Source organism: Myxocyprinus asiaticus, chromosome 19 (genome assembly GCF_019703515.2).
Source record: "Myxocyprinus asiaticus isolate MX2 ecotype Aquarium Trade chromosome 19, UBuf_Myxa_2, whole genome shotgun sequence".
Taxonomy (NCBI): domain Eukaryota; kingdom Metazoa; phylum Chordata; class Actinopteri; order Cypriniformes; family Catostomidae; genus Myxocyprinus; species Myxocyprinus asiaticus.
Window position 1 is genome coordinate 19,398,691 of NC_059362.1, and position 14,791 is coordinate 19,413,481.

The 14,791-nt window shown below is 37.0% G+C and overlaps 1 protein-coding gene across 2 annotated transcripts in view; it reads left to right on the forward strand.

The window, feature by feature from the left end:
• The window catches only part of LOC127409859 (tumor necrosis factor alpha-induced protein 2-like), a 34,413-nt gene extending 25,263 nt beyond the window's left edge, over positions 1-9,150 (forward strand). For both annotated transcript variants that reach the window (XM_051644766.1, XM_051644767.1), the window contains one exon: positions 2,605-9,150. In XM_051644766.1, coding sequence (XP_051500726.1) covers positions 2,605-2,776 — 172 coding nt within the window. In that variant the 3' untranslated portion in view covers positions 2,777-9,150. The remainder of the gene's footprint in view (positions 1-2,604) is intronic.
• The last annotated feature ends 5,641 nt before the right edge of the window (positions 9,151-14,791 follow it).

Below are 14,791 nucleotides of genomic sequence, written 5' to 3' on the forward strand. Positions count from 1 at the left end.
ATGTGCTGGTTCCCCGAAGGCGACCCCATGTGATATCTTCCGCAAAATCGTTTCCCTGTCGGTAAACTGCGTCTTCCTTGGGCAGAGACCTCTCTGCCCCCAGTCACCATGCTTTGTAGAAACTCCTCCCCCTTTGGGTAGGACCTACCATGGGACCTCTCCACATGACATACTTCTGACAAGACTCAGTAAGACCATGTGATGTATTCCACTCAAAATACCCCCCCCCCCCCTTTGGGCAGGGTGTGGTCTCCACGGTGTCTTCCCCTTGGGAGGGACACCCCCCGACGTAGACACTTATGGCTCCCAGTCGGATAACAAATTCCACTCTTTTTGGGGAGAAAAATGAGGAAAAGAGGCCTTGGCTGGGCTAGCCTGTCCCTATTGTTGGGCAGTCGACTTGTTCCTGAAGGACCGTTCGATGCTCATAAGAGTGTTGAGGGAGGTTACTTGACAGCCTGGTGCGCTGGCTACGAAGCACACAGCAGTCTACCTGTCACGCACTGCCAGTTCACGTAACACAGTTCAGATAGTTGTGCCGTTTTGTATAGGGACCGCTAGTGTCACTACATCGACACATCGTCGAGTGAGTGACAGATAGGGAATGTCATGGTTACTTTCGTAACCTCCGTTCCCTGATGGAGGGAACGAGACGTTGTATCCCTCTTGCCACAACGCTGAACTACCCGCTGAAATGGCCAGGACCTGGTCTCGGCTCCTCAGCACAAAACCTGAATGAGTGGTTGCATACCAGCTGCTTTTATACCCATATGTCTGAGGTAGTGGCATGCAAATTCCACTCGCCAATTCCCATTGGCCTTTTTTCAAAAAAGCAGAGGTGTTTGGGGCTCCCAAGAGTGACCCCTAGTGTCACTACATCGACACAACGTCTTGTTCCCTCCATCAGGGAACAGAGGTTACGAATGTAATGTTCACAGTTATCGCCAAGGGAGCAAGAATATTGGCTATCCTCTCAGTATATTTAGGAGGCCCAAATACAACAATCTCTGACTTGCTTTCATTTAGTTGGAGAAAATTATTAGACAACCAGCTTTTAACCTCTTCCAGACAGACCATCAAAGACTTAAGGTACTGATCATTCCCAATTTTCAACGGTAGGAACAGCTGTGTGTCATCTGCATAAATATGATAAGATATGACATGTCAGTGGCAAATAGATCCTAGAAGTCGTATGTATATTGAAAACAGAATTGGGCCCAAGATAGAGCCTTGAGGGAGGCCATATTTCAGGGTAACAGAGGAGGATGAATAGATTCCATTGTTCACAGAAAATGACCCATCTTGAAGATATGAAACAAACCACTTCAGTGCACTCCCTCGGATGCCAATATCACACTCCAAGCGGTCCGGACTGCACTGAAGTGGTTTGATTCATATCTTCATGCAGGGTTGGTGAGTAACTAAACACATGTAACCGGATTACGTATTTAAAATACAAAATATAAGTAACTGTATTCCAATACATTGGTATCATTGGTATTTAGAATACAGTTATATTCAAAAAGTATTTTGATTACTGAAGAGATCACTTTGCATTTTATTGTCATTTGTTTCATTTAATATTTAGTCCTTTCAGATGGAAAAATGTATACATATAAATGATGCGATCCAAAGTGCATTTGAACAGCAGTGAAACACTTTCTTATGATGTGTTACATTCATACGAGCAGACAGAGAAGAAAGTTTGAAGTAAGTTTGAAGCAGAAGAAATAGAAATAAACCTTGTGTAAATTGTCAGCTTTATGCTAAGCTAAAATGCTATTTCTAGCCATTTTACATGCACATTACCAGGCACGATCATATTTTTTTATCAAGAAAATTCACGTTGGATCATAATATCTTTTTTTTCTAGTAAGACCTTTGATATTAGGGCAAAAATCGTATTCTTGATAATACATTTTGTATTGTTTTCCTGTAAAAATATCTAAAAATCCTTAAAACAAGATCAATTTGATTGATCTTGTTTTAGAAACAACACTGCATAAGATATTTAGGTTTTTCAGAGAATGTATTTTTAACATGTGTATTTTGTCTTACTGTACTGGCAGAGTTTTTATAGTCAAAACAAGTGAAAAAATCTACCAGTGCTGAAGAAGTAATCCAAAGTATTTAGAATACGTTACTGACCTTGAGTAATCTAACGAAATATGTTACAAATTATATTTTACAGCATGTATTCTGTAATCTGTAGTGGAATACATTTCAAAAGTAACCCTCCCAACCCTGTCTTCATGATAGGCCATTTTCTGTGAACACTAGAAACTATTCGTCTTCCTCTGTTACCCTGAAATATGTGAAGTTCTCCACGGATACAATGTTGTTATTTACACAAGCGTCGTGGGGAAATTACATTGCTGTGGAGAAAGCTGCACACTGTCCAAGCTCCATGTATACAAAAGAGTACGCCGCTTATACAGTGCATGTAAATGGGAACGCTGCTTTATAACAATAAGCCACTTTCTGGTGTCCATGTAAACATAGTCATAGATGAGTTTACTATAAGTTTAACAATCTATCTTATTGTGTCTATGTCTTGCTTTGTGAGATGCTTTATTAATGATCATTGTTTTCACTCTCCACCAGTAAACAGCATGTTCTTGCTGTCCTGAACCTGAAGAGAAACCTTTCAAGCTCAGATTTGTGCAGGATCAAAGGGTGCTGGTGTGAGTATGAGAGTATGCAGGGCACTGAGTCTTCCCGTTCCTTCTTTTCTAAAGTACTTGTCAAAAGGAAAATCTTAGGAGTGCTCTGTTGATCTATAGCTAATGTAAGGCACCTGAGGGGGGCTAGCTACTTTATATAAATCCCATGCACACAGTTGTTTCATTTTTAAATCTGATCATACAATTCAGTCATAAGTGCTGTTTCAAGTTTAACGTAGTTTGAAACTTTGAAAGATGCACCACGCGAGCTCTGCATTCTGTTGTGCTCGGTCCATCTTGACGCATAATTTCTATAACCAGGGTTGGGAGGGTTACTTTTGAAATGTATTCCACTACAGAATACATGCTGTAAAATGTAATTTGTAATGTATTTTGTTAGATTACTCAAGGTCAGTAACATATTCTAAATACTTTGGATTACTTCTTCAGCACTGGTAGATTTTTTAACTTGTTTTGACTATAAAAACTCTGCCAGTACAGTAAGACAAAATACACATGTTAAAAATACATTCTCTGAAAAACCTAAATATCTTATGCAGTGCTGTTTCTAAAACAAGATAAATCTAATTGATCTTGTTTTAAGGATTTTTAGATATTTTTACAGAAAAACAATACAAAAATTATTATCAAAAATATGATTTTTGCCCTAATATCAGAGGTCTTACTAGAAAAAAGAAATTATTATCCAACTTGAATTTTCTTGATAAAAAAATATGATCGTGCCTGGTAACATGTGCATGTAAATTGGCTAGAAATAGCATTTTAGCTTAGCGTAAAGCTGACAATTTACACAAGGTTTATTTCTATTTCTTCTGCTCCAAACTTACTTCAATCTTACTTCTCTGTCTCCTCGTATGAATGTAACGCATCATAAGAAAGTGTTTCACCGCTGTTCAAATGCACTTTGAATCGCATCATTTATATGTATAAATGTTTTCCATCTGAAAGGACTAAATATTAAATGAAACAAATGACAATAAAATGCAAAGTAATCTCTTCAGTAATCAAAATACTTTTTGAATGTAACTGTATTCTAATTACCAATGATTTAAATTGTAACTGTATTTACAATTGTAAATTGTGGAATACAGTTACTTATATTTTGTATTTTAAATACGTAATCCCGTTACATTTATTCTGTTACTCCCCAACCCTGTCTATAACACATTAAAAAACAACATATATTAACTAGGGATGTAAATATTTGCACTGACAATGATTCGATTAGATTAAGATTCTTTACCTAATGATTACGATGCATTGTGAAATCAGAAATTTGGTCAATTCAATTAGATCAGATTTAATTATTTCAGAACGCGTGACTATATTCACAGCCTCGAGTGCCATATTGCTTTTATAAAATGGTCACCACATTATAAAAATATTAAAGGACACAAATGTTCATTAAAATGTCATATTTTGGAAGTAAAATCAATAAATGCATCCAGAACTGGAACTATCCATTTTATAATCGTCGTTAAACTATTTTATGAAATAAATGCATTATATGGATATATAAAGCAATATAAACATACTATATTGTAATTAGTGAAGAAAGCAATTACAGTTAACTTACTTTGGTCAAATGGACCCAAACAGTTGACACAGAAAGCCGAAGTAGGCAGCATCCATCCTTGATCCATCCATTCATTTATCCACTTATCCAGGTCGCAGGAAGTGAACACGGCAGCATGAACTTTTTTAAGTCAAAGTGTGCATTGTGAAAAGTTTGTGTAATCTGAGATGGCATCTGTATCACATGGGGTATTAATATAGTAATGATAATCGATTCTTAAATTCCATAATCGATGCATCAAAATTTCTTTGTCAGATTGATGCATTTTTACGTCCCTTGTAAAATACTGGAATTGGGTAGTTGGTTTGGAAATGGAATACCGGGATGGTGTGTCCATTATAACACAAAGTTCAGTCCAATGTGGTTTATTTCTCGTAAGCCAGCAGCATGTTAAGATTCCATATTTGTTAACAGTAACGGAAGTTCTTCACTTGTAATACAAATTCTTTATATCATTGCTACTTAAAATTATAATTAAATACTAAATCAACTTCTTACATAGTTAAACAATCAGGCACAAGAGACTAGCAAAATAAACTTACAATGTCATATGTAATTTTTCTACACCCCTGATGTTGACCAAATTGCTGTACAATAAATTAATAATAAATACAAAAAAGAAAATACAACAAAAAAGAGCTCTTGTTGGTTTGATGAGGCATGTTGTCTGTACAGCTGGAGTTGCACTGACTACCCCCAACTGCCACAAATTCGCAAAAGAATCTAGGTTGTACATCAAGCTTGAATTTCTTCGATGCAAGGGACATTTCTTATTATAGAGTTTTCATATACTGTAGGTCTGGGGCTTGATTAATTGTGTCAGTTTGTTATTTGTTATATTTTAAAGGCACCCTTTCCCAAGATTACAGCTCTGGGCATTCTCTCAAATGGGTGAATCCTGGGATGCTTCTTAAACAGTCAGAGCTCCTATGTATGCAGGCCACTTGTTGACTGCTTTGACCTCAATGTCTGGTCCAACTCATCAAATTAAAGGAATATTCTGGGTTCAAAACAAATTAAGCTCAATGAACAGCATTTTTGGCATAATATTGATTACCACAAAAATATATTTCGACTCGTCCGTCCTTTTCTTAAAAAAAAAAAAAAAAAAAAAAAAAAAAAGGGGGGCAAATAATCAAGGCTACAGTGAGGCACTTACAATAGGAGTCAATGGAGCCCATTTTTGGAGGGTTTAAAAGCAAAAATGTGAAGCTTAGAATTTTATAAAAGCACTTCTGTTAAAACGTGTGTGTATAATTTGAGCTAAAATGTTGTTTAAATTGTTGTATTTATGGTCATTTTAGGGTTTATGATGTTACGTTGTCACGGCAACAAAGGTTAGAAAATAATTTCGTATCACACTAAAATCATTTTAATATGCATATTCTTTACATCTTGTGACTATACTTCTAAAACAGTGAGTATTCTAAAAATTTCCCTGATAGCACACATTTGATGTGTGTTTACATCTGGAAGATGTATTTTTCAGGTTGTTTGCTCATCTGCAAGACATCTATTAGACATTTCTTCTCAGATGTCAATAAGACATTAAGTAGATGTCTTTGAGATGTTTATCATTTAGAATGTTTGTAAATCTGATCTTTTTAAGATGTTTAGCAGATGTAAGATGATTTACAGATGAAAAGATCTAAAGCAGACATCTCTGAGATGTATGTGTGCTATCTGGGTTACGGATTGGCCCCATTCACTTCCATTGTAAGTGCCTCACTGGAACTCAGATTTTTGCTTTTTATAAAGAAAAAAAGGGATGAGTTGAAAATTTATTTTGTGGTAATCAACATTATGCCATAAATGCTGTTGATTAAGCTTAACTTAGCCTATATTGAACCCGAAATATTCCTTCACACACACACACACACACACACACACACACACACACACAGAAGTCTATAATAAATTAATAGCGTAATTTTAAGAACATTCTCAAGAATCTTATTTGTATTCTACCTCTGAGTCAGGCATTTTTTATTAAGAAATCAAACACAACTCTAGTGGGAACAAAAAAGGAAAACGGAAGATGGCAAACTTAAAAACAAATACACAATCAACAACAGCAAAAGCTGTTTTTTCTGTTGTACCATTGAATAAGCATAACTGAACACACCTGCATCACTTTTACACAATCTATATGATTTGTTAATGTATGGTATCTATCAAATTATTAATTTAAAACAGCAAAGGGTGAGTCATTAGTTCACTGTCATATATATATAACATAATAATATATTTGTAATAAAGCGCTAAACTTGAAAAAACTTTCCAAAATCATTATTTTCCATCACTGACGTGCACAGAATGGGGGCAGCCGGGGCGGAAACCCTTTCGTTCACAAATCTAAAGGTGCCCTTTTGGTCGCCCAGAAAAAGGGGAGACATTTTTATAATTAAATTAAAATAGTTAAATAAAACAACATGAAAATATCGTCATAATCTCACAATAACAGAAATAATGTGTTATTATGAGATTTCTTTGTAAATCGCAGGTGTATTAAACAAAATTAAGTGGAGGTGCCTTTAAGAGCATGCGCTACAGCAGATCGGGGGCAGATTCTAATCGCAAGTGATCCTCCCTATGCCCCATACTCACTCCAAAGTGCAGAGCCCTTGAAGTGGGTACTCTGAAGGAAACATTGCGTTACAGTCTTGTGGAAAAGATTCATTTTCTCACTTTTGTTTTGAACGAGCTTTCGAGTGGCATCCCCTCCCGCAGCAGTGCTCTTCAAGAAAGCAAAAAATGCAGTTTTGAATTCTCTCCGGAACATCGAAGTGCCGTTACCTCAGTTGAGTAACAGATCAGATAAAAAGTCCACTCCATGTATTGTGTTGTAAGTTCATCAAAAGAATAATACTCGATTGCTACTGCATTTCCGACATCGCGTACCAATAGTGTAGACAGATTTATTCATTATAATGGGAACGGTCACGCCACTTTCAGTAATATAAATAATATTTGTCTTTTATAGAATATTGACATAAACTGAAGGAGCTGTCAGGTTCAGCCAAAGCCGTTTGGTTTTGTTGAAACTAATAAGCTATTAAACTAATCACTTTCAGAAAAATACCATTATGCTACCACAGTACTGCATCTCCCTATATGCATATTACGCGCCTTCGTGTCAACGCGCCTTTGCACCGTGCACCACGTTACCAGGGTAATGCCGTGGTACTGAATGACTGATCATGTTCATATTTCTTGATACTGTCATGGTACTCCAAGGTACTTTAAAAAATACCATGGTTTTTATAATGACACATACCAGACCATGTCTGAAAATAAAAAAATATCAAGTGTATTACCATGGTGCTTTTAGTGAGAAATATTACAGATCAGGCTTTTATTTGTGATAAAGGAATAATGAAAAAAATTATTTATAGTATATATATATATATATATATATATATATATATATATATATATATATATATATATAAAACTATCGACTCATCTGTCACATCCGGGCTGCATCCGAAAACGTAGGCAGCTGACTTGCTGGCTAATCAGTTAATGGCTTTACTGACAGCTGTTTTGAATGAATGGAACTCCGAACAGTTTGAAAAGCACCTTATTTTCATCCTGCCTCAGTATACAGCATCCGAAGGCAGCATTTCACCAGTTTCGGTAAAAAATGTATTGCCCTCTTGTGGTCTGAGGTTTGTAACCGCCAGAGCAACGCAAGAGCGCATGTAATGTATGTACTACGGGACCTTGTGTTGGCCATGCGTTGGCAAAGCGCAAAGCGTTTGCATACATGCGTGAAGTAGGTTTTGGCCTTTACCCGTGAATTTTGAAGCCGCCATGTTTTTAAAAAAATATATATATGTTGCTACTGTTACTAGATAAGTACTCCAGAGATTTTCTGTTTCGTCAGGCACGTACACTCACATGCTTATGGTAGTTGTTGTCTTGTTAGCAACATATAAAATAATAAAAAAAAACAGTGATTTCAAAATTCATGTTTGAGGTATGACTGTGTATAATTTATGTTGTAGAACAAAACGTCCAAGTATCTTCAAGTAACATTCACCACAGACCTTATTTTATTCATGAATCCAAAACTGCCATTATAAAAACCACTTCCCAACCCGAGAGAACCCATGGCTCAAAAATGCTAATTCTAATTTTTTGGACTACTCCCTGCAGCTCTATTCTGCTCTATTTCCCTCTTGTAAACCAGACTTTGTCTGTTCATTCATGTGCTTGGAATTCGTAACTACGATATTTCCAACTCCCTTGAAGGGAGTATAACTGTCTCCTGGGAAGCACCCAGAGCAGGAAGAAAAATTCTGTTTCACTTTTTCTCCTCCAGATAAAAAAAAAAAACTTTCAGAGTAGGCAGAGGATCTCATCCTGGTATTTTTGGGGTTTTCCCCGGGGTATTCCTATGTTACCAGGGTCCTATGTTCCCCAGATTTATATGGCACATAATGAACACATGACTATGTTCCCAGTTCCCATGGTACTATGTTTCCCATCTCTATATATCACATGATGGGGACCTGAAAAACTTGTTCCCCAGCTCTGTATTTACTTAATATGTCATGGGTAATTGTGGGAACTCATCAAAGAGGGTTTCTGTTCCTCAGCACTGCCATATGGCTCTCAGTATAATAGGCCTAGACTAAACAAATGGCTGGATTCATGGAATCACAAAAGACCATAGCTTCCTTAGATGAAAAGTAGCCTAGTATACATGTTTTTTAATCTAATTCTCATGACATTATGACTTACTGTATCTATCTAATTTAATCCATTTTGTTTTTGCCTCCAAATATGCTAGTTTATTTTTTTCTGCATCTATAGTTAATTTTGAACACCTTTTTTTATTTTTAGCTGTGACTGACATCTCACTGTGAAATGTCCAAATACCAATGCAGTGGTATAGTTACAAAAGTACAGTGACATGCAGAGACTTTCATAGGGGCAGGGGTGAAAAATTTTAAAAGGGCACATAGCACGCACCAGTGGTGTCTCTAGACATTTCAAATATCCAGGGCCCGGCCCCCAAAGGGAATATGAAATGTGAGCACATGCCGATTGTTTTTTTATTTTTTATTTTTTTATAATTAATTAATATCATATGCCAGTGGAACGGAAAGTGGAATACGGTTTTGTGAATAAAGTTGTAAAGTAAACAACATTGTCTTGATATTCATGATACACATTTATTTTACATAGGACCCTTTGTCATGTGATCAGTATGTACCATATAAATCTGTGGAACATAGGACCCTTTGTCATGTGTTCAGTATGTACCATATAAATCTGGGGAACATAGGACCCTTTTTCATGTGTTCAGTATGTACCATATAAATCTGGGGAACATAGGACCCTTTGTCATGTGTTCATTATGTATCATATAAATCTGTGGAACATAGGACCCTTTGTCATGTGTTCAGTATGAACCATATAAATCTGGGGAACATAGAACCCTTTGTCATGTGTTCAGTATGTACCATATAAATCTGGGGAACAAAGGACCCTTTTTCATGTGTTCAGTATGTACCATATAAATCTGTGGAACACAGGACCCTTTGTCATGTGTTCAGTATGAACCATATAAATCTGTGGAACATAGAACCCTTTGTCATGTGTTCAGTATGTACCATATAAATCTGGGGAACATAGGACCCTTTGTCATGTGTTCATTATGTATCATATAAATCTGTGGAACATAGGACCCTTTGTCATGTGTTCATTATGTATCATATAAATCTGTGGAACATAGGACCCTTTGTCATGTGTTCAGTATGTACCATATAAATCTGGGGAACATAGGACCCTTTGTCATGTGTTCAGTATGTACCATATAAATCTGTGGAACATAGGACCCCTTTTTCATGTGTTCAGTATGTACCATATAAATCTGGGGAACATAGGACCCTTTGTCATGTGTTCAGTATGTATCATATAAATCTGTGGAACATAGGACCCTTTGTCATGTGTTCAGTATGTACCATATAAATCTGGGGAACATAGGACCCCTTTTTCATGTGTTCATTATGTATCATATAAATCTGTGGAACATAGGACCCTTTGTCATGTGTTCAGTATGAACCATACAAATCTGGGGAACATAGGACCCTTTGTCATGTGTTCATTATGTACCATATAAATCTGTGGAACATAGGACCCTTTGTCATGTGTTCAGTATGAACCATATAAATCTGTGGAACATAGGACCCTTTGTCATGTGTTCATTATGTATCATATAAATCTGTGGAACATAGGACCCTTTGTCATGTGTTCATTATGTATCATATAAATCTGTGGAACATAGGACCCTTTGTCATGTGTTCATTATGTATCATATAAATCTGTGGAACATAGGACCCTTTGTCATGTGTTCAGTATGTACCATATAAATCTGGGGAACATAGGACCCTTTGTCATGTGTTCAGTATGTACCATATAAATCTGTGGAACATAAGACCCCTTTTTCATGTGTTCAGTATGTACCATATAAATCTGTGGAACATAGGACCCTTTGTCGTGTTCAGTATGTACCGTATACATCTGGGGAACATAGGACCCTTTGTCATGTGTTCATTATGTATCATATAAATCTGGGGAACATAGGACCCTTTGTCATGTGTTCAGTATGTACCATATAAATCTGGGGAACATAGGACCCTTTGTCATGTGTTTAGTATGTACCATATAAATCTGGGGAACATAGGACCCTTTCTCATGTGTTCAGTATGTACCATATAAATCTGGGGAACATAGGACACCTTTTTCATGTGTTCAGTATGTACCATATAAATCTGGGGAACATAGGACCCTTTTTTATGTGTTCAGTATGTACCATATAAATCTGGGGAACATAGGACCCTTTGTCATGTGTTCATTATGTATCATATAAATCTGGGGAACTTAGGACCCTTTGTCATACGTTCATTACGTACCATATAAATCTGGGGAACATAGGACCCTTTGTCATGAGTTCATTACGTACCATATAAATCTGGGGAACATAGGACCCTTTGTCATGTGTTCATTACGTACCATATAAATCTGGGAAACATAGGACCCTTTGTCATGTGTTCAGTATGTACCATATAAATCTGGGGAACATAGGACCCTTTGTCATGTGTTCAGTACGTACCATATAAATCTGGGGAACATAGGACCCTTTGTCACGTGTTAAATTACGTACCATATAAATCTGTGGAACATAGGACCCTTTGTCATGTGTTCAGTATGTACCATATAAATCTGTGGAACATAGGACCCCTTTTTCATGTGTTCAGTATGTACCATATAAATCTGGGGAACATAGGACCCTTTGTCATGTGTTCAGTATGTATCATATAAATCTGTGGAACATAGGACCCTTTGTCATGTGTTCAGTATGTACCATATAAATCTGTGGAACATAGGACCCTTTTTCATGTGTTCAGTATGTACCATATAAATCTGGGGAACATAGGACCCTTTGTCATGTGTTCATTATGTATCATATAAATCTGTGGAACATAGGACCCTTTGTCATGTGTTCAGTATGAACCATATAAATCTGGGGAACATAGGACCCTTTGTCATGTGTTCAGTATGTACCATATAAATCTGGGGAACATAGGACCCTTTTTCATGTGTTCAGTATGTACCATATAAATCTGTGGAACACAGGACCCTTTGTCATGTGTTCAGTATGAACCATATAAATCTGTGGAACATAGAACCCTTTGTCATGTGTTCAGTATGTACCATATAAATCTGGGGAACATAGGACCCTTTGTCATGTGTTCATTATGTATCATATAAATCTGTGGAACATAGGACCCTTTGTCATGTGTTCATTATGTATCATATAAATCTGTGGAACATAGGACCCTTTGTCATGTGTTCAGTATGTACCATATAAATCTGGGGAACATAGGACCCTTTGTCATGTGTTCAGTATGTACCATATAAATCTGTGGAACATAGGACCCCTTTTTCATGTGTTCAGTATGTACCATATAAATCTGGGGAACATAGGACCCTTTGTCATGTGTTCAGTATGTATCATATAAATCTGTGGAACATAGGACCCTTTGTCATGTGTTCAGTATGTACCATATAAATCTGGGGAACATAGGACCCTTTGTCATGTGTTCAGTATGTACCATATACATCTGGGGAACATAGGACCCTTTGTCATGTGTTCAGTATGTACCATATACATCTGGGGAACATAGGACCCTTTGTCATGTATTCAGTATGTACAATATAAATCTGGGGAACATAGGACCCTTTGTCATGTGTTCATTATGTATCATATAAATCTGTGGAACATAGGACCCTTTGTCATGTGTTCATTATGTATCATATAAATCTGTGGAACATAGGACCCTTTGTCATGTGTTCAGTATGTACCATATAAATCTGGGGAACATAGGACCCTTTGTCATGTGTTCAGTATGAACCATATAAATCTGTGGAACATAAGACCCCTTTTTCATGTGTTCAGTATGTACCATATAAATCTGTGGAACATAGGACCCTTTGTCATGTGTTCAGTATGTACCGTATACATCTGGGGAACATAGGACCCTTTGTCATGTGTTCATTATGTATCATATAAATCTGTGGAACATAGGACCCTTTGTCATGTGTTCAGTATGTACCATATAAATCTGGGGAACATAGGACCCTTTGTCATGTGTTCAGTATGTACCATATAAATCTCGGAACATAGGACCCTTTGTCATGTGTTCAGTATGTACCATATAAATCTGGGGAACATAGGACCCTTTGTCATGTGTTCATTACGTACCATATAAATCTGGGGAACATAGGACCCTTTTTTATGTGTTCAGTATGTACCATATAAATCTGTGGAACATAGGACCCTTTGTCATGTGTTCAGTATATACCATATAAATCTGTGGAACATAGGACCCTTTGTCATGTGTTCAGTATGTACCATATAAATCTGGGGAACATAGGACCCTTTGTCATGTGTTCAGTATGTACCATATAAATCTCGGAACATAGGACCCTTTGTCATGTGTTCAGTATGTACCATATAAATCTGGGGAACATAGGACCCTTTGTCATGTGTTCATTACGTACCATATAAATCTGGGGAACATAGGACCCTTTGTCATGTGTTCAGTATGTACCATATAAATCTGTGGAACATAGGACCGTTTGTCATGTGTTCAGTACGTACCATATACATCTGGGGAACATAGGACCCTTTGTCATGTGTTCATTATGTATCATATAAATCTGGGGAACATAGGACCCTTTGTCGTGTGTTCAGTATGTACCATATAAATCTGGGGAACATAGGACCCTTTGTCGTGTGTTCAGTATGTACCATATAAATCTGGGGAACATAGGACCCTTTGTCATGTGTTCATTACGTACCATATAAATCTGTGGAACATAGGACCCTTTGTCATGTGTTCATTATGTATCATATAAATCTGGGGAACTTAGGACCCTTTGTCATACGTTCATTACGTACCATATAAATCTGGGGAACATAGGACCCTTTGTCATGTGTTCATTACGTACCATATAAATCTGGGGAACATAGGACCCTTTGTCATGTGTTCAGTATGTACCATATAAATCTGGGGAACATAGGACCCTTTGTCACGTGTTAAATTACGTACCATATAAATCTGTGGAACATAGGACCCTTTGTCATGTGTTCAGTATGTACCATATAAATCTGGGGAACATAGGACCCTTTGTCATGTGTTCATTACGTACCATATAAATCTGGGGAACATAGGACCCTTTGTCATGTGTTCAGTATGTACCATATAAATCTGTGGAACATAGGACCCCTTTTTCATGTGTTCAGTATGTACCATATAAATCTGGGGAACATAGGACCCTTTGTCATGTGTTCATTACGTACCATATAAATCTGGGGAACATAGGACCCTTTGTCATGTGTTCAGTATGTACCATATAAATCTGTGGAACATAGGACCCCTTTTTCATGTGTTCAGTATGTACCATATAAATCTGGGGAACATAGGAACCTTTGTCATGTGTTCATTATGTATCATATAAATCTGGGGAACATAGGACCCTTTGTCATGTGTTCAGTATGTACCATATACATCTGGGGAACATAGGACCCTTTGTCATGTGTTCAGTATGTACCATATACATCTGGGGAACATAGGACCCTTTGTCATGTGTTCAGTATGTACCATATAAATCTGGGGAACATAGGACCCTTTGTCATGTGTTCATTATGTATCATATAAATCTGTGGAACATAGGACCCTTTGTCATGTGTTCAGTATGAACCATATAAATCTGTGGAACAAAGAACCCTTTGTCATGTGTTCAGTATGTACCATATAAATCTGGGGAACATAGGACCCTTTGTCATGTGTTCAGTATGTACCATATAAATCTGGGGAACATAGGACCCTTTGTCATGTGTTCATTATGTATCATATAAATCTGTGGAACATAGGACCCTTTGTCATGTGTTCAGTATGAACCATATAAATCTGTGGAACATAGAACCCTTTGTCATGTGTTCAGTATGTAC